At 38.1% G+C, this 19,922-nt stretch overlaps 1 protein-coding gene across 3 annotated transcripts in view; it reads left to right on the top strand.

The window, feature by feature from the left end:
* JADE3 (jade family PHD finger 3) overlaps nt 1-19,922 on the top strand; it is a 260,292-nt gene that overhangs the window by 116,205 nt on the left and 124,165 nt on the right. For all 3 annotated transcript variants that reach the window (XM_077145602.1, XM_077145600.1, XM_077145601.1), the window contains 2 exons: nt 7,480-7,536; nt 8,304-8,383. In XM_077145602.1, the coding sequence (XP_077001717.1) occupies nt 7,491-7,536; nt 8,304-8,383 (126 nt within the window). In that variant the 5' untranslated portion in view covers nt 7,480-7,490. The remainder of the gene's footprint in view (nt 1-7,479; nt 7,537-8,303; nt 8,384-19,922) is intronic.

Below are 19,922 nucleotides of genomic sequence, written 5' to 3'. Positions count from 1 at the left end.
TCATCCCTGTGAGTCATCTCCCATGCCACCAGGGAGCTCTTTACCCCTCAGTGTCATGTCCCGCATATGGAGAAGAGTGATGATTTCACTTGCAAAGTTAGGCTGAGAGAGAGAGAGAGAGAGGCCACATCTGAGCAACAAAAGACGTCCTCTAGAAGTAGCCCCCAGACCTACCTATAGATAGGCTAAGCTTCTCCGCTACATGCATAAGCTTCACAAGAGCAAGCCTCAAGATCAAGGGCTTGGCCTATTGATTTGGGTGTTCCTAATGTTTGACAGTATCAGGAGTTTCCCTGTTGGTAAAGTTTAATAATTCCATATTTTTTCTCCCATCCCTCAAGGGACTTTGCCAATACATTTTTATTATCTGCTTAATATATTCTGGGATATACCCATGCGTTACATTAAGCTCTACAAGATTAAAGGCCCTCATTCTTATTCTGGGCTCCCTGTGTTTGGATTTTTTAAAATGATCTATCTAGACAGGTTGTTAGACTATGTGCTACAGAAAATTTAGATTCTGACCAAAATAAACCTTTCTTACTTTGGTCTCAAAGAATAGATGAGGTTCTAAAATATAGACAATGTCTTCCTTACCCCTGTGTTCTGAATTACTTTAATTCCAACCTGAGCAGCTTCATTAACCCTAAATACCAAGTTATGCATATATAAAACAGCCTCTCAAGATCCAAAAGTAATAATTACCACTCTGGGCTAAATGTGACTGCTATAAGAGAGCTTACAATCTAGGCCCCTGTTTTCGTATAAGTGTTTTCTAAATGAGACCATACAATAATTGCTGTTTTGTTTCTGGGTTATTTTTCCTCACCAAATGTCCCACAGGTTCTTTCACAGTGTTGCATACCTCACAACTATGTTCTTTTTGTATGTTCGATCATATGTATACACCATCATTCATCAAACTACTTCTCAGTCACTGCATCCTCCAGCCACTACCACACATTCGGCATCATGTATGATGTCCAATGTCAACAGTGCATCAGCACTCAATTTTAGAAAATTTTATTTTTTCCAAGAAAAAGATTACCAATAAACACACCCTCACCAAATAGAAACTCTAAACCTCTCCTTAACTCTTGTCCCTCCACTCATTATTTACCCCTAGTGTTGCTGTGGTACTGTTGATGTTTTCCTGTTAAATGTAGTATGCAATAGCAATTTTACCCCTATACCCTCAACTTATACACTCTTTGTACAACATTCATACCTTTGAAGTAGTTCATGCAAGAACTTATTTATGTTTTTATTGTTAATTGGTGGGACACATGGTCTATAGAAACAACCCCTTTCAGCCATGTTCACCTGCAATATGGTAGTATTACTTATAGATGTACTAGTGAACCGCCTTCACTTCTGTCTATTCCTTTACATTTGAGTTCAACTTCATTAACTGTTCACTCATCTCAAGGTTATCTGTTATCTCTGTCTAGGTCCCATATATTCCATATTATAAGCCTCTGATTTTACCTTTACCATAATCATGAAAGTGGAATCAAACAATATGTATCCTTTTGTGTCTGGCTTATTTCACTCAGCATTATGTCAAGGTTTATCCATCTTGTCATGTTGTTCAGGACGTCATTTTGTCTTACTTCTGCATAATATTCCATTGTATGTATATACCACATTTTGTTAATCCACTTGTCTTTTGATGGGCACTTGGATTGTTTCCAACTTTTGACAATTATGAGTAATGCTGCTATGAGCATCAATATGCAAATGTCTGTTTGTGTTACTGCTTTCAGCTCTTCTGAGTATATACCGAGTAATAGTATTGCTGGATCATAGGGCAACTCAATATTTAATTTTCTGAGGAACCACCAGACTGTCTTCCATAGCAGCTGTATCATTAACATTCCCACCAGCAATGCATAAGTGTCCCAATTTCTCCACATCCTCTCCAACATTTGTAGTTTCCTGTTTGTTTAATAGCAGCCATTCTTATAGGTGTGAGGTAGTATCTCATTGTAGTCTTGATTTGCATTTCCCTTATAGCTAATGACAAGGAGCATCTGTTCATGTGCTCTTTAGCCAGTTGTATTTGCTCTTCAAAAAATGCCTATTCATAGCTTTAGCCTGTTTTATAATTAGGTTGTTTGTTCTTTTCTTGAGTTGTGTAATTTGGGGGGGCTTAGTTTGCTTTTCTTTCTCAAGTTCTCCAGGTGAACAGTTAAGTCCTTGATTTTTGCTCTTTTGTGTTTTTTAATTCCATGAGCTCTGGTGTATTGGGGTGTAACGACCTATATATGTCTGTTAGGTCTAATTCATTTATCAACTTGTTTAACTTCTCTGTTTCCTTGTTGCTCTTCTGTCTGGATGTTTTATCTATAGAGGAGAGTGGTGTATTGAGGTCTCCTACTGTTGTTGTTGAAACATCTATCACTCCCTTCAGTTTTGCCAATGTCTGTCTCATGTACTTTGGAACTCCTTGGCTGGGAGTGTAACATTTATGATTGTTATTTCTTCTTGGTGAATTTTCCCTTTGATTAATATATAGTGTCCTTCTTTGTCTCTTATGATGCCTTTACATTTAAAGTCTATCTTGTTTATGTTTGTATAGCTACTCCTGCTTTCCTTTGCTTACAACTCACATGGAACTTTTTTTTTCCATCCTTTCACTTTCAATATATTTGTATTCTTATGTCTAAGATGAGGCTCTTGTACACAGCATATAGGTGGATTATATTTCTTAATCCATTCTGCCAATCAGTATCTTTTAATTGGTAAGTTTAGTCCATTAACATTCAAAGTTATTACTGAAAGGGCATTTCTTGACTCCACCATCTTATTTTTGGATTTTATTTGTCCGATCTATATATTCTTTTCCCTCTTTCTCGTTTTATCCTTTAAATTACCCTTACTGTTACTCTTCCATTCTGTGCCCTCCTCCAGACTTCCTCTCCTGTCTTTTTTTTCAACTGGCAGAACTGCCTTTAATCTTTCTTATAGGGCCGGTCTCTTGTTGACAGATTCTATCAGGATTTGTTTTTCAGTGAAAATTTTAATCTCTCCCTCAGTTTTGGAGGACCAATTTGTCTGGGTACAGAATTTTTGGCTGGAAGTCTGTCTCTTTAAGGATCTTAAATATATCATACCACTGCCTTCTCACCTTCATAGTGCCAGTTGAGTAGTCTGAACTCAGTCTTATGTGGTAACCTTTGTATGTAGTAGATTGTTTTTGTCTTGCTGCTTCCAGGATTTTATGCCTCTTGTCAACATTTGACAGACTTCTTGGAAAAGGCCTATTTGGATTTATTCTATTTGGAGTTTGTTGAGCTTTAATTTGCATGTTTATGTCCTTTATAAGGGTTGGGAAGTTTTCCCGCATTATATTCTCAACTAATTTTTCTTCTTGCAAAGTTGCAAAGAAGAAAGCAACTTTGCTCTTCTCTTCTCCTTCTGGGACACCAATGATTCTTATATTTGGGTGCTTTGTTTTGTCCATCATTTCCCTGAGATCCAATTCAAATTTTTCCATCTTTTTTGCCATTTACTGTTTTGAGTGTTCAAAATCAGTTATCCTATCCTCTAGTTCGCTTATTCTTTCTTCTGCCCCTTCAAATCTGCTGTTGTTTCTCTAGTACTTTTTTTATTTGGTCTACAGCATCTTTAATCTCTGTGATATCTGCTATTTTTCTATTTATTCTTTCAAATTCCACTTTTTGCTCTTCTAGTGCCTTCTTGATTCTCCTTTATGTCATTAGCCATCCCATTTATTTTATTTAGTAGAGTTAATTGACCATCTTTGATTAGTTGTTTCAATGTCTGTGTCTCCTCTGGTGTTTTAATTTGGTTGTTAGGCTGAGCTCTATCTGTTTGCATTGTAATATGTTTAGTGATCTGTCTTCGTGGTATGTAAATAGTTTTATTGGTTTACTTTGGAAGTTGATTTCCTTCAGTAATCTCAGCCTTGTATTTGCAAGATGGAGAGTTGTATGATTTCTTTATGTATACAGGATATCAAACCTTTTTCCAATGTGTGATTTCCAAATATTTTCCCCCGTTGAATTGGCCGCCTCCTTTTTGTAAAACGGTTTTGAGGCACAAAAGCATTAGATTTTAAGGAGCTCTCATTTATTTTTTCTTTTGCTGCTTGTGCTTTGGGTTTACAGTTTAGGAAGCTGCCTCTTATTACTAGGTCTCAATGATGTTTCCCTACATTTTCTTTTAGGAGCTTATGGTACTGGTTTTTATATTTAGGTGTTTGGTCCAATTTGAGGTTTTGTTTTTTTTTTTTTCTTTCGCATGGACAGGCACCAGGAATTGAACCCGGGTCTCCAGCATGGCAGGTGAGAACTCTGCCTACTGACCCACTGTGGCTTGCTTTGAGTTAATTTTTGTATAGGGTGTAAGGTAAGGGTCCTGTTTCATTCTTTTGGCTATTGAGATCTAGTTCTCCCATGCCTATTTGTTGTTGTTGTTGTTGTTTTCTTTAGTATTCTGTTTGGCTTGGGTCACATTTCATTCTTTTTCCACGTGAGTATCTCGTTATTGCAGCACTATTTGTTAATTTTTTTTGCTTGTTTGTTTACTTGTTTGTTTTGTTTTGGGGAAGTGCATGTGCCAGGATTCAAGCTCAGGTCTCCCACATGGCAGGCGAGTATTCTGCCACTTAACTACCCTTGCAATCCCCCCATGCCCATTTCTTGAAAAGACTATTTTGTCCCAGTTCAGTGGATTTTGGGACCTTGTTGAAGATCAGATGACCATAGATTTCGGGGTCTGTTTCTGCACTCTAGATTTGAGTCCATTGGTCAAAACTTCTGTCTTCTGCCAGTATCATACTGTTCTAACCACTGTGGCTTTATGGTAAGTTTTAAAATTAGGAAGTGCTAATATTCCTACTTCATTCTTTTTTTTTTTTTTTTAGGATTCTTTTTTCTCTTCAGGGTCTCTTTCCCTCTCAGATGAATTTGGTGACTGGCTTTTCCAAGTCTTCAAAGTAGGTTGTTGGAAATTTGATTGATACTGCATTGAATTTGTAGATCAATTTGGGTAGAATTGACATCTTAACTGCATTTTGCCTTCCTATCTATGAGCATGGAATGATTTTCCACCCATTTACATTGTCGTTGATTTCTTTTAACAGTGTTATGTAGTTTTCTGTGTAGAAGTCCTAGTTCATTCCTAGATAATTGATTATTTTAGTTGCTATTTTGAATGAATTTTTTTCCTTAACTAACTCCTCAGCTAGGTCATAGCTTGTGTATAGAAACATAACTGACTTTTGCATGTTAATTTTATATCCCGCCACCTTGCTGAATTTGTTTATAAGCTCATGTAACATTGTTGTAGATTTCTCAGAATTTTCTAAGTATAATATGTCATCTGCAAATAATGAAAGTTTTACTTCTTCCTTTCCAATTCAGATGTCTTTTATTCCTTTTTCCTACCTGACTGCTCTAGCTAGAACTTGTAGTACAATGTTGAATAGTAGTCATAACATAGGGCATTCTTGTCTTGTTCCCAGTCTTAGTGGAAATGTGTTCAGTCTCTCTCCGTTCAGTAAATGCTGACTATGGGCTTTTCATTGTATGCCCTTTATCATATTGAGGAAGTTATCTTTGACTGCTACCTTTTGAAGTATTTTTATCAGAAAAGGATGTTGAATTTTGTCAAATGCTTTTTCAGCATCAGTCAAGGTGATCATGTGATTTTTTTCCTTTTCTTTTGTTAATATACTGTATTACATTAATTGATCTTCTTGTGTTGAACCATCCTTGCATTCCTGGCATAAACCCCATTTGGTTTTGGTGTATATAATTCTTTTAATGTGTTGTTGGATTCAATTTGCTAGTATTTTGTTGAGAATTTTTTTTATCTATGTTCATTAGGGAGATTGACCTGTAGTTTTCCTTTCTTATAATATCTTTCCTGGTTTTGGTATTAAAATGATGTTAACTTCATAAAATGAGTTAGATAATGTTCTTTTTTTGTCAGTTTTTTGGAAGAGTTTGAGCAGGATTAGTGTTAGTTTTTTTTGGAATGTTTTATAAAATTCCCCCGTAAAGCCGTCTGGCCTTGGGCTTTTCTTTGTAGGAAGATATTTGATGACTGATTGACTCTCTTGTGATTGGTTTGTTGAAATCTTCTCTTTTCTTCTTGAGTCAGTGTAGCTTGTTTCTGCATTTCCAGGAATTTGTCCATTTCATCTAAATTGTCTAGTTTGGTGGCATATAGTTGTTTGTAGTATCCTCTTATGATTTTTTTTTATTTCTCTATAGTCTGTGGTAACAATCCCTCTCATTTCTCATTCTGTTTATTTACATCCTCTCTCTTTGTTTTCTTTGTCAGCCTTGCTAGTGGTCCATTGATTTTATTGATTTTCTCAAAGAACCACCTTTTTGTTTTGATTCTTTCTGTTGTTCTTTTGTTCTCCCATTCATTTAACTTGCTTTAATCTTCATTATTTCTCTTCTTCTATTTGCTTTGGGATTAGTTCTTTCTCAAAGAACTCTATTAACTTTTTAATGTACAGTTTTATTGCTGTTACTTATGAAGGCACAGAGTGGCCTTATACTTACTTGGATTTCTAAATCCTCAGTAGACTGTAAGTGGCTTGAAGGCAGTAGCCCTGACCTTTATTCCTCATGGAATCAAGGCAGGCCCTAGTAGCATTTTATATGCTGTTGCACATGAAAGAATATCAGTTACTATGTCACTGTCTTTCCTAGTTTATATTTTTAGTGCTTCCTTTGAGGTTTTTAACTGTGTCTTCCTTTTTTTTTTCCATGCTCTAGTGCTCATATATTCCCTTATGGATAGTGCCTCTTTTTATCTGTCATTGGCCACCCTCAGGGAAGGGCACTTGGACCTTTAGAAATTTTAGTCCAAAGCATTATTCACTGTTAATAATATAGGAGCTGTCTGTAGCATTCCTTACAGTATATATGTAGTTAAAATTTTAGATTAGGCTAGCTGTTTGGGGGATATGGACAGAAAGCAAGAAAGAGGGAGAAAGGGTAGGCTGTAAAGCAGTGTGGTTGTTCTCTTAAAAGTAGGATGTGTACTCCTTGTTCTTTCTTTTGTCAACCATGTCTCATGCTTTTCCGTCTTGCCCCTTGACAGTTCTACGTCACAACTACTTTTTCCTTCCCTTCTCCCTTATTGGGGAACCCTGATTAGTGAAGGCCACATAGCTGTTCCCTTTTGTTTGGGTGGACAGTGGATGTGTGGCCCGATCTGTGGCTCCAGCCAAGGTCAAACCAGTTATCCTCTGCACCTTGAGCTCCCTCCTGAAGTTGATGTGTGGCTAGTCTTTGACATACTTTGTATTAGAGGATTTGATAGTATTCTTTTCCCATTACTGTAGGTCATTGGAAAACATTCTGGACAGAGATCAATTGATTTATGTTACTTGCCTGCTGTTACTTCAGGGGATTTGTGGGACAGTGTTAACTGCCCTCTGGGATGGGTATGTGTTCACTATGTTTTATTCCATGTTGTTCTCTTTCCCAGGATGCTCCAGGATGAAACGCCATAGGCCTCTCAGCAGCAGTGACAGTTCAGATGAGAGTAAGTAGAACTGGCCGGCAGCTGTTAACTTCTGTATCTATACCCATGAGGTTTTCTTCTTTGACTTGAGGACAACTGTTTTCTTGCTTCCTTCACTGGTTAAAAATGTTTCTGCTGAGGAAAGTTTGGGGTACCATTTCTCTTACTCATTTTTAATTTCACTAGCAGTAGATAAATTAGTTGGGAGAGTTGGTTTTGCATGGTATATAACATTTTGTTTTCACTTTCCATTACCTAAACAACAAAAGCCAAATTCACTAATGATTTAATGGTGCTTTTCTAGGAAGGAAGAAAAGTTTGAAAGTATAAATTATAGGCCTCAATTTTAATTGTAGCTCAGGTACTAAATATTTGACTGTGAGTAAGTCATTTGTAAAAGGCAACAACCTTATTGGTCTTTTGGGGAAGTACTGAAGATTGCACAGATTACCTGCTCTATATTTTTAGTTTTTCCAGTTGTTTTGTAGATACTTTTTCTCTGAACAGAACATGAATTGTGTTATTCCGAAATGTTATGAAGTATGATTATACCAAGTTAAATCTTCTTAGCTTTAGCAGTGTTAAAAGGTTTTGCATGCTGAAAAATCACCTATAAATGCCATTAAACTCCATTGTAAGGCTCTCTTGGACACAATTTTAACTTTTTTTCTGTACTGTGAGATCTCTGCATTCTTCTCCATCATATCTTTCATGTTGTCTTGCATGACATTTGATTATATGACATTGGTGGATAATAAGTCTCAGAATTTTCTGAATATCTTTTGCAGGTCCTTCCACTTCCTTTACTTCTGGCTCAATGTATAGGATCAAGTCAAAAATTCCAAATGAACACAAGAAACCTGCTGAGGTGAGATCAGATATTCTGTTTTCAGATTTAAAATAAATACAGATACCTGCCTCCTACCTACATAGCTATAATACCTAGATCCTGTAGCTGTGAAGAGTAAAGTATATACCAGTGGGCAGGCTAGTTTTCTGATGAACTTGTTTGCTTTTTAGGAAATATTCTGTTTTCTTTCCCCTTCAGGAGAACAGTAATCTTCACATTGTGTTTTTATTTTGGTGATGCCACTTAAGTGCCTGGCTTTAGAATATAAGGCCACCCCTAGCCAAGAAGTCAAAGGGAACCATACTTGGGGAACTGGGAAAGACCCAGAGATCCCCTGGCCTTTGATTGAAAAGAGGTAAGACAGCAGGTGGGAGGCAGTGCAAGAAGGGATAAATGAGAGGTTGTGGATGGAGAAGGGTTGAACCAGGTTGGAGATTTGTGATGTGGGGCTATGGGTCCTCACAGGTTTTGGAGCACTACTGGCTCAGGAAGAATGGGTCACTCCTTGTGAGGCTGATCATCCTCTGCCCCAGAAGTAGCAAAGTGCCAAGATTGCACTTGGATTTGGTAATGGTTTAGTGGATCCTACATATTTTCCTCTGGGATAATTAAATGATAAGGGACCTTTTGTACCTTCCTTCTACTATGAGTCTTGATTGCAAAGGAAAAGAGTGTATATTACTGCATAACAAATTATCACAAAATTAGTGGATTAAAACAGCACTCCATTTATTATCTCATAGTTTCTGTGATCAGGAATCTGGGCACTTGACTGGGTCTTCTGTTCAGGATTTTGCAAGACTATAGTCAGGAAGCTAGCTGCACTGTATTTTCTTCTGGAGGTTTGACTAGGGAATACTTTTCTTCCAGGCTCATTCAGATTGTTGGCAAAATTCATCTCTTTGTAGCTGTAGGGCTGGGGTCCCTGTTTTCTTTTCAGATGTTGTCCAGGGACCACTCTCAGATACTAAAGTCCATTTGCATTTCCTTGCCACATGGCTTTCTCTATAGGTTCTCTCACAACATGACAAATTACTTTTTCAAAGTCAGCAAGGGGAGTCTTTTGCCCCAGTATGCTAAGACAGAGTCTTATGTAGCATAACATACTCATGGGAGTGATATCCCATTATATGTGCCATAGTCTGTTGGTTAGAAGCAAGTCACATGCTCCACCTGCCCTCAAGGGGAAGGGATTATACAAGGGTATGACTCATTGAGGGTTACTTTAGGGTGTGTCCGTCAGAGAGCATTTCCCTCTCCCTTTCTCAGAGGTTACTTTTCATTCCATTCTTTTGCAGGGGTCATTCTGGACACAGTAGAATATCGGAGTATATTTATGTGTGTCTGTGTCATACAGAATTTAGGGAATAAAATGCACAGGTGTGGAAGAAATTTCCCATATATCCAGAGGAGGTCTTGATTATGGAAAAATTAGAGAGAAATTAGTTGGTTCTGGTGTATAAACCAACTTTGAGTCTTTAGGCCTCTTTCCTTCAAGTCAGTAGAAATAATTGTCTTGTTGCAAGGGATAGGAAACCTGGACTGCTAGAAGCAAATGTTTTTGTTTATACTTCACATTCTTTTATAAAAAGAAAAGCCTGATAATCATATAGAACAAAACTAACCTTAGCATTAGAAGAGCTTGAGTTCTGCTTTGCTGGCTTATTTCAGCTCTCTGAAATAATTTGTTTTGTCCTCATAAACTAGACATCACACCTACCTCTTATAGCTACCACATACTGAAATTTTATGTGTAAGATCATTACATTAGATAATCTGATTATTTCTCAAACTTAAGCAATTATGAGAATCTCCTTGGTTGCTTGTTAAAAATATAGATCGCAGGCTCACCCCATACCTAATAAATAAGTATTTTTAAGGAATGTCCCTAGGATCTTGTTTTTAAAAATTGGCTCAGGTGATTCACGTTGGGAAAATAGGATGCCCTTATTTCATTCCCCTAATGGCACCATGAAGTGGGTATTGTTATTTTTCCAAGATCACACAAATAATAGCAGAGTAGAAGTTCAAGGTTTTATTGGCCCTGAATCTCATGCTATTATGCAGAATGCACTTGACACGTTATGTAGGATATAATAATTGTTCAGTGAATATTTTTGGAAACTTTGACAGTTAAGAAATATGAGACAGTACCTGTGTTTTCTCATGAGCGGTTATAATCAAGGTTTCCATAATGAGTGGGGTGCAAGACTTGATAATAAGGAGACCAAAATGCCTGGAATTGAACAGGGGCCAGGAACTCAGACAGCAAGGAAAACATAAAGCCCTTGGTGGAATATGTGACAGTACACATAGAGTATTGCCAACCAGGGAAGCTCACCCAAACCTAGATATTCAGAGTTTTTATTGGGGCTCCATTACGTAGACATGATTGGTTGTCCACATGGCTGATCTCAGTGTCCAACCCCTCCAGGCATGACCCAACCCCCCCACCATAAATCACATTATTTGTCTTTCTGACATAGTCAGTCTCTACTCTAAGACTTGATCCCAGGCCCCTGGACAAACATTCCATATACTTAGAGATGCTCTTCTAGAAGCTGAGGACAAAGCCTAGACTCTTTTTTGAACAAGATTAAATTCCCTACTATACAATTTTACATACATAACTTATAAGTCTACTAGTGTCTACATGTACCACTTCGAGTCAGGTAGACACCTTACCACCATTTAGGTCCATTTATCCTTCCCTCTCTTATAACTTTCTTAAATATTTTCTCTACATGCATTGAGAACCACATTAGAAATGTTATAATTTTTGTTTCAACCATCAAGCATAAATTTAGAAAACTCAGAAGTGTAGTCTATTTTATTCACGCATATTTTTACTCTCTTTCTTGTTCTTTGTTAACTGATGTTCGACCTTTCCTTCTTCATTTCCTTTCTATTTGTTTTGTTTTTTTACATGGGCAGGCACCGGGAAATTTCCTTTCTATTTGAAGAACTTCCTTTAGAAATTCTTTTAGGGTAGATCTGCTGCTGATAAATTCTTTTAGTTTTCCTTGATCTGAGACTGTCTTGATTTCACCTTCATTCCTGAAGGATATTTTCACTTGGTGTAGAATTCTAGTTTGACAGTACTTTTCTTTCAACACTTGAAAATGTTTTGCCACTTCCTTCTGGAGTCCATGGTATATAAGATATCTCTCATTCAAATATTTGTTCCCCTGTGGGTAATCAGTCATGTCTTTCCAATTGCTTTCAAGATTCTTTCTCTCTTTGTCTTTAATTTTCAGAAGTTGGATTATGATGTGCCCTAGCATGGATTTCTTTGGGTTTATCCTATGTGGGATTTGGTCAGCTTCTTGAATCTGTAGGTTTATGTTGTCTGCCAAATTTGGGAAATTTTCAGCCATTATTTCTTGAATGTTTTTTCAGATCCACCTCTTTTCTCCTCTCCTTTTAGGATGTTAATCAAATGAATATTAGATTTCTTGTGCCGAGTCCTTTCAGCTCTTCTCATTTTTTTTTCAGTTTAGTTTCTTTTTGTTGATTAGATTGGGCAATTTCTCTTGTTCGCTGATACTTTCCTCTGTTAATTCTTCTATTGAACCTATTTTATGAATTTTTTAATTTCAGTTATTGTTCTGTTCTAAAATTTCCTTTTGGTTATTCTTTATGTCTTGTATTTCTTTGCTGAGACCTTCTCAATTTTTCTGTTGCAACAATATTTGTGATTGCTCATTGAAACATTTTATGGTGACTGCTTTAATATACTTGTCAGATAATACCATCATCTGTGCCATCTCAGTGTTGGTGTCTGTTGATTGTCTCTTCTCATGCTGGTTCTTGGTATGATGTATGTTTTTCTATTGTATCCTGAACTTTTTTGGTATTATGTTATCAGACTCTGGATCTTATTTAAATCCTCTGTTTTAGCTATGAGCACCAGAGACTTAATTCTTCAAGTTATCTTGTTTATTTCTTCCCCCTTGGCTTTGGGTCTTCCCTTTGTGCTTGTCCTCAGAGAGATTCTGTCTCTTGCAGCTCTCCCAGCTGTAATTCACTGTAGTTATAACTGTAGAGTATATGGGAGACACAGCATTCTCTGAGTTTCAGTCTTTGGGCTGTAATGTAGTCCTGTATCTTGGGGATGCAGTCTTCAGGGTAGAGCTTTTTTATCCCTGTCCTCTCTTCCCTTCCCTGTCAGCAGTGGGTATCCTCTGTTGTTATCTTTTTATGTCCTCAAGGTCCTCCCACCTATGGATTAAAACTTTTACCCTTAGGTAACACAAGGAGGCTGAGAACTGGATACATTTCTGTATCCTCAGCAGTAGTGAAATTATACCAGAGCCTTCAGGTTGATATCCTTCACCTGCAGATGAAGCTTTTTCAGTGTGCATCAGGTTTGAGATTTCACAGTGGCTGTTATTCCCCATTTCCAGACAGCACCATTGAGATGCTTTCTCTAGGTTCTTCCCTACCTTCCCTGTGAAAGTATAATGGAGTTCCTGGAGAAAAAGCTTTTTGACTGTGGCCCCCAGGAATTTCATACTCTCCTGGTAGTCCCCATTTGAACTCCAACAATTAGTCAGAATTTCTAGTTCAGTGTTCCTACTGTGGTTTCTGCCCTAGGTAAGCAAATGTTCCTCTCCTGGGTCTCCATGCAGGCACTTGCCTCTCTTTGGGTTAGCCATTTTTCTTGTGGCTCAATTTTCTGAATGGGTTCACAAAAAGTGATTAATTTGATGCCTACCCTGCTTTTTTCTCATTGTAAGGATGGGAGTTTCTTTTTTTTTTTCCCCTACTTTCTACATATCTGAGATGAAACCAGAGGTCTCAAGCCTAATATTATTAATGGGAGTTACACATTGGAGTATGATAAATGATCCTTTCTCTGGGGCTTGACTGCATTAAATAGGATATATATTTTATTTTATGTTTAATACTCCAGTGAAACTCTTGTGCACACATCCTCCTGATTTATTCTCTAGAGAATACCACATATGATTCAGGGGCTTTGTGTACCTTCTCAAAATTGTATATGTACTTTTAAGGGAATGTCCTTACATGAATTTTTTTCTGAGCCAGTAGCCTTCATCTGATTCTCAAAGGGGCCCATGCTCTTTTTTTTCCTATATCACCATTTTAGTACTTAATTAATAAATATCAATTAAATGTATTCTATATGGATGCTGTACTAGGTATTGTGGGAGATGCAAAGATTAATAATGATGATAATAATAAGGTAGGATGCAATATTTCTTCAGGGTCTGTGGTAATGGCTACCATCTTGTTTCTGATTTTGTTTATTTGACTGACCTCTCTTTTGTTCTTTGTCAGTCTTGCTAGTAGTCCATCAATTTTACTGATTTTCTCAAAGAACCATCTTTCGGTTTTATTGATTCTGTTTTTCTTTTGTTCTCCCATTCATTTAACTCTGCTTTAATCTTTGTTTCTCTTCTTCTGTTTGCTTTAGGGTTACTTTGCTGTTCTTTTTCAGGTTCCTCCTGGTGAAGAGTTAAGTCCTTGATTTTTGCTCTTTCTTCTTTTTTAATATAGGCATTTAGGGCAATAAATTTCCCTCTCAGCATAGCCTTTGCTGCATCCTATAAGTTCTGACATGTTGTATTCTCATTTTTGTTCATCTCCAGATAGCTATGAATCTGCTATCTGCCAGATTTCTTTAGAAATTTCTTCATCAACCCACTCACTGTTTAAGAGCGTGTTATTTAATCTCCAGATATTTGTGAAAGTTCTCATCCTTTAGTGGTTATCGATTTCCAGCTTCATTCCATTGTGATCAGAGAAAGTGCTTTGAGTAATGTCAGTGTTTTTAAATGTATAAATACCTGTTTTTGTGCCCCAGCATATGATCTATCCTGGAGAATGTTCCATGAGCTCTAGAGAAGAATGTATATCCTGGTGTTTTGGGGTATAACAACCTATATATGTCTGTTAGGTCTAAATCATTCATTAAGTTGTTTAAGTTCTCTATTTCCTTGATGATCCTCTGTCTGGTTGTTGTATGTATAGAGGAGAGTGGTGTATTGAAGTCTCCTGCTATTATTGTTGACACATCTATCACTCCCTTCAGTTTTGCCAATGTCTGTCTCATGTACTTTGGAGCTGCTTGATTGGGAGTGTAAACATTTGTTATTTCTTCTTGGAGAATGTTCCCTTTTATTAATATATAGTGCCTTTCTTTGTCTCTTATGATGCCTTTACATTTAAAGTCTATTTGTCTGATATTAGTATAGCTACTCTTACTTTCTTTTTGGTTACAGTTTGCATGAAACATCTTTTTCCATCCTTTCACTTTCAATCTATTTGTGTCCTTGTGTCTAAGATGAGTCTCTTCTGAGTAGTATATAGCTGGATTATATTTCTTAATCCATTCTGCCAACCTGTATCTTTTAGTTGGTAAGTTTAGTCCGTTAACATTCAAAGTTATTAATGTAAAGGCGTTTCTTGAATGCACCATCTTATCCTTTGGATTTTATTTGTTATATCTATATATTCTGTTCCCACTTTCTCTTTTTATCTTAAGTTACCTTTACTGGTGCTCTTCAATTCTGTGCCCTCCTCCAGACCTCCCTCTCCTCTTTTTTTTTTTTCAATCAGCAGAATTCCCTTTAGTATTTCTTATAGGGCCGGTCTCTTGTTGACAAATTCTTTCAGGATTTGTTTGTCTGTGGAATTTTTAATCTTTCCCTTAGTTTTGACAGACAATTTGGCTGGGTACAGACTTCTTGGCTGGAAATCTTTCTCTTTAAAATCTTAAATATATCATACCACTGCTTTCTTGCCTCCATAGTGTCAGTTGAGTAGTCTGAACTGAGTTTTATGTGGTTTCCCTTGTATGTACTAGATTGTTTTCTCTTGCTGCTTTCAGGATTTTCTGCTTCTCTTCAACATTTGACAGACTGATTAGTATGTGTTTTGGGGAAGACTTATTTGGATTTATTCTATTTAGAGTTCATTAGACTTCTTTAATTTGCATATTCATGTCCTTTATAAGGATTGGGAAGTTTTCCCCCATTATATCCTCAACTAATCTTCCTAGCCCTTTTCTCTTCTCTTCTCCTTTTGGTACACTGATGATTCTTGTATATGTGTGCTTTGTTTTGCCCATAATTTCTCTGAGATCCAATTCAAAATTTTCCCTCATTTTGGTCATTTGCCCTTTTTGTGTGTTCAAAATCAGTTGTCCTATTATCTAGTTCACTTATTCTTTCTTCTGCCTCTTCAAATCCGTGTGTGTCTAGTATATATTTTATTTGGTGTATAGCATCTTTAATCTCTGTGATATCTCCTATTTTTCTGTTTTTTCTTTCAAATTCCTCTTTATGCTCTTCTAGTGACTTCTTGATCTCCTTTATGTCATTAGCCATCCCATTTATTTTATTTGATGGAGTTATACAAACATCTTTGATTAGTGTTCCAAAATCTATGTCTCCTCCAGTGTTTTAATTTTGTCATTAAGCTGAGCCATATCTGTCTATGTCTTCATAGGCTTAGTGATCTTCTGTTGCCTTCGAAGCATGTAAATATCTTGATAGGATTACTTTGGAAGTTGGTTTCCTTCAGTAGTTTAAAGCTTTGTATTTGTGGGACGAATGTAGAGCAGGATGCGGGGCCTGGGGCAGGGCACAATAGTGCAGTGACAGATTGCAGTGCAGGTATAGATACAGGTTGGGGACACTACGCTGGTGCCTGTGAACATGGGGTGCATGGTGCGGGCTTGTGGACATATAGTTACGGGGTCCATGGGGGTGGAATGCAGCTCAGGCAGGCCTTGGAGCACAGGAGCAGGCTGTGGCATGGGGGACACAGAAGTATGGCACAGCTGGAGGTAGATGGGGGGCTCTGGGATACACAGGGGTTGGTTCACAGGTAGGTTGTGTGTGGGCTCATGGAGCATGGGGGTCATGGGGTAGGTGGTGCAGATGTTGGGGCACAGGGAGAGCAGGGTGCAGGTGTGTCCTAGTACAAGGGGAGGGATCCAGGGGGCCCAGGATGTGAATGTGTGAGTATATAGGGCCAGGGCACAGGTCATGGGAATTGCTGGATGTGGGTAAGGGGTGGATGATGTCAGGTGGTCAGGGGCCCCGACATGGGTGTGCAGGTGTGGATGTGTTGGGGAGGGTTGCACAAATGTGGAGGGTTGGGGCTATGTATCACAGATGTGCACATGAGCACCTGCCAGGTGTGGGAGCAGGGCACTTGTGCCAGGGGGTAAGGCAAGTATGTGCACATGTGCAGGGCAGGTGGTTGGGGTGCAAGGGACCAAGAGGTTGGTGCATAGATGTGTGGCATCCAGCACGGAGGATGTGGCAGTATGTGTTCATGGATCTGGGAGGCAGGGCTCTGGTGTGCGTGTGTGCAGAGCTCAGGGGCAGTGGGCCAGGTTTGCATCTGTGTGGGCTGGGGGTAGGTGTAGCCTGGATACACAGGTCGGTACTTGCTCAGAGCTGCAGGGTGTGGCGGGGTACATCTCTACATATGGGTGGATCTGGTAGGGCTATATGCTTATGTACATATGCGCAGAACTCAGGGGGTGCGGGGCAGTGTTGCATGCCTATATGGGCTGGGGGTGGGGCTATCCCAGGTATGAAGGTGAGTGCCCATAGCCTGGATGCGCAGATGACCATCTGCAGGGGCAGGAAGGAGGAGGTGGGGTCTGAGGGTCTGGGTGTGGATGCCTGGGTCTCGGGAGGGCAGGGTAAGACTGTGCTTGCATAGGAGAGGTGGCTCAGGCTGGAGCAGGTGTGCGGGGCGGGTGTGGGGTGGGAATACATGGAGGTGGGGTGGAGGGCAGATGACGGAGTTCAGGTGAGTGGGGTGTCAGGTGAATGGCGGGTCATGGGGCAGAGAAAGCACGCTTGAGGGTAGCACTTTCAAGGAACGCAGCCAGCTTGGCTTACTTCTTGTCATGCACTTGAACTCCCTGTCAATGTACTCCTGAGGGTTCTGGGCCTCCATTTGGAAAGGGTGTGTTAGGCCATTTCCACTAACTGGATGGTCTCCAGTTCTCGGCATCTTAGTTCTTCAACTTTTGCACCAAGGCTTCCCTATGTGGTGTAGAAGACCCTCCCAAGTCACTTACACCCTGGAATCACTGTCCCAGTCGCCTTCCTGTCCCTTTTCTAGCTGTTTCTTGAAGCAGGGGTGAAATCAACCTATCCTATTCTGCCATCTTCCCAGAACTTGGCCCATACTCTTAAGGATGGCTTCAAAAAACAATTGCCCTAGAAAAAGGACATATTTACATATGAGTATTAAAAAGTCTTCCATTTTTTTCTCATAAGCTAGGATATTTTCACCTAATATTAATCTGGTTTATAAAACATATCAACTTTCTTAAAGAATAGACTGTATATCCTCTGTAGACCTGGAGTCTCTTTCATTAAATTCAGGACTTTCATAGTACTAGAGTGAAAGCTTATGTATTTTAACTCAGTAGAGTCCACTGCATACCCTCAAATAGAGCCTGTTTATATCACTTTATCTGTATTTCTGACAAGCATGATTATTTGGTTTTCTATTCCACAGCAGATAAAAAGCTGTAAACTATAAATTCACACTTACTGCACAAAAAAGAACATTGATGGAAGGGAGAGGAAACCTCAGATATCATCTCTTGTGTGAAAATTGCCCAGATCTCTCAGTCAGACTCAATCACGCCACCTCCTCCATTACCAGAATACATATGCCTCTGTTTAATACATCCTTCACTCTACCTTGTTCTGTGGTCACATTCTTCTCAAGAATATAAGTTTCTTGAAGTCAGAGGACTTTACCTCCTGATTTTGATATGCCCAGAATGGGTGTTTTATAAGTATTTGTTCAGGGAAAGAACAAAAGAGAGCATGAGCAGTCACAGGGATTCAAATTACGTAACAGTATGGGCAGTTTGATGTCAAGGGAAATAATCCAACCAACCTAAGCAGCCCAAAACTGCATTATATTATAATAATTGATGTTCTAGTTGATATCAGCCCACAGCATCAGGAATGTTGTGTTTATTTTTTTATAAAAAATGTGAGAATTGTTTTAAACTATTTGAAAGTATATTCAAATAGTTATTATAAATATATTCAAATATCCATGAAAAATATTTATATGATTTTTAATGTTTTAATCTTTGAAATGTAATAAGCTTTGAATCATTGGAAAAATCACTATGGGGCACAATGTCTTAACAATATTGGGCACTTTTATGATCTTTAAAGGTCTTAGGTACTGTATTCCTTATTAGATTTTCTCTGCTTTAAGTAGTTGTTTCTTCTAGATAACCCAAAAACCTTTTCTTGTCTTAAGATTCTATAATTCTAAGAAAATCACTTACAGTTAATTCCTTTTGATGAAATATAGTTGCCATATTTGCAGCTGTTTTATGCTTTTACACATATGTTTGTTATCAGTTATGTGTATTTTTATTTTCAGATTTAAGTAAATAATGGCTTGAAATTGGTCAGTCACTCTGTTTCATTCACTTGGACTAGACAGTGTTTCCCTTTGTATCATAGAGTAAGTGAATGCTTTGGCTTTTCCTCTGAAAAATGTCATACACATATATTCAAACTAGCTGTGTTTTAAGAAACTGTTCACTGAAAGATGTTAATGAGAGCAGGCCAGAACACATAAAAAAGCTAGAATGACTGACTTAACAGGGGTGAGAGCTGTCGTTGAAGGGCTCTGGAAGGTAAATCATTGATGTTTTAATTGAATTCATAGTGAGGTCTCCTTTGTTTCTGCAAGCATCTGAAAGTCCAAGATGTGCATGCACTCTTGAACTTGGCATCTGGGCTGTATGTTAACCTGTGAATCCCCTCTTTGACCATATATGAGCATTTGTCTGGTAAGTACACAGCCTTTTTGTTTCAGGAACTTTTGGGGAAATTACCAGTGCATATGTAAATCAGCACACAATGAAAAACTTGTAAAACTTCTTTCTCAGTGTCATTACCTAGAAGGTGATGTCAATGTCAGCATCTAGATCCCTCATTCATAATCTTTAATTTTAGCAACAAATGCCCATATTTTATTTTGTGAAGTTTCTCCATTACCTTGTGACCTCTAGAATGTTGGCTAAAGTTCTTGACAAGGCTTTTACTTGGAATCCTATCTTTGGGAGCCAAACAGTGTTCAACCGTGGACTCACATCTCCTTTAACATTAACAGTTACTTTATGGACTAGGTAGAATAGCTCAGCTATTTAATTCTTCCTGCTTCAAGGAAGAAAACTGAGACTATGGTAATGATAATGAAATAACTGCAGATAGCAGGAATTTATCAATTATGTACTCAGTACTGTACCAAGCCCTTTATATAAGTTCACCCATTTAATCTAACAACCACCCTTATGAGGTAAGTGTTATTTTTCTCATTTTATGGATAAGGAAACTGAGACACAGAGAATGTAGGCTGTTTGCCTAAAGCTGCCAAGTGGTGAAACCAGTAGACCAACCCAGGTAGTCGGTCCCTAAAGCCATATTCTTGTCTTTAAGTTTTTTTTTATTTTATTTTTAACCATTTAGAACATTTGCCTGGTTCAAACATCAAAACTATAAAATACACTCAGAGAAATCCA

This window comes from Tamandua tetradactyla, chromosome X (assembly GCF_023851605.1).
Source record: "Tamandua tetradactyla isolate mTamTet1 chromosome X, mTamTet1.pri, whole genome shotgun sequence".
Classification (NCBI taxonomy): domain Eukaryota; kingdom Metazoa; phylum Chordata; class Mammalia; order Pilosa; family Myrmecophagidae; genus Tamandua; species Tamandua tetradactyla.
Note: the sequence above shows the minus strand (reverse complement) of the source record. Positions and strands in the feature narration are given on the sequence as shown.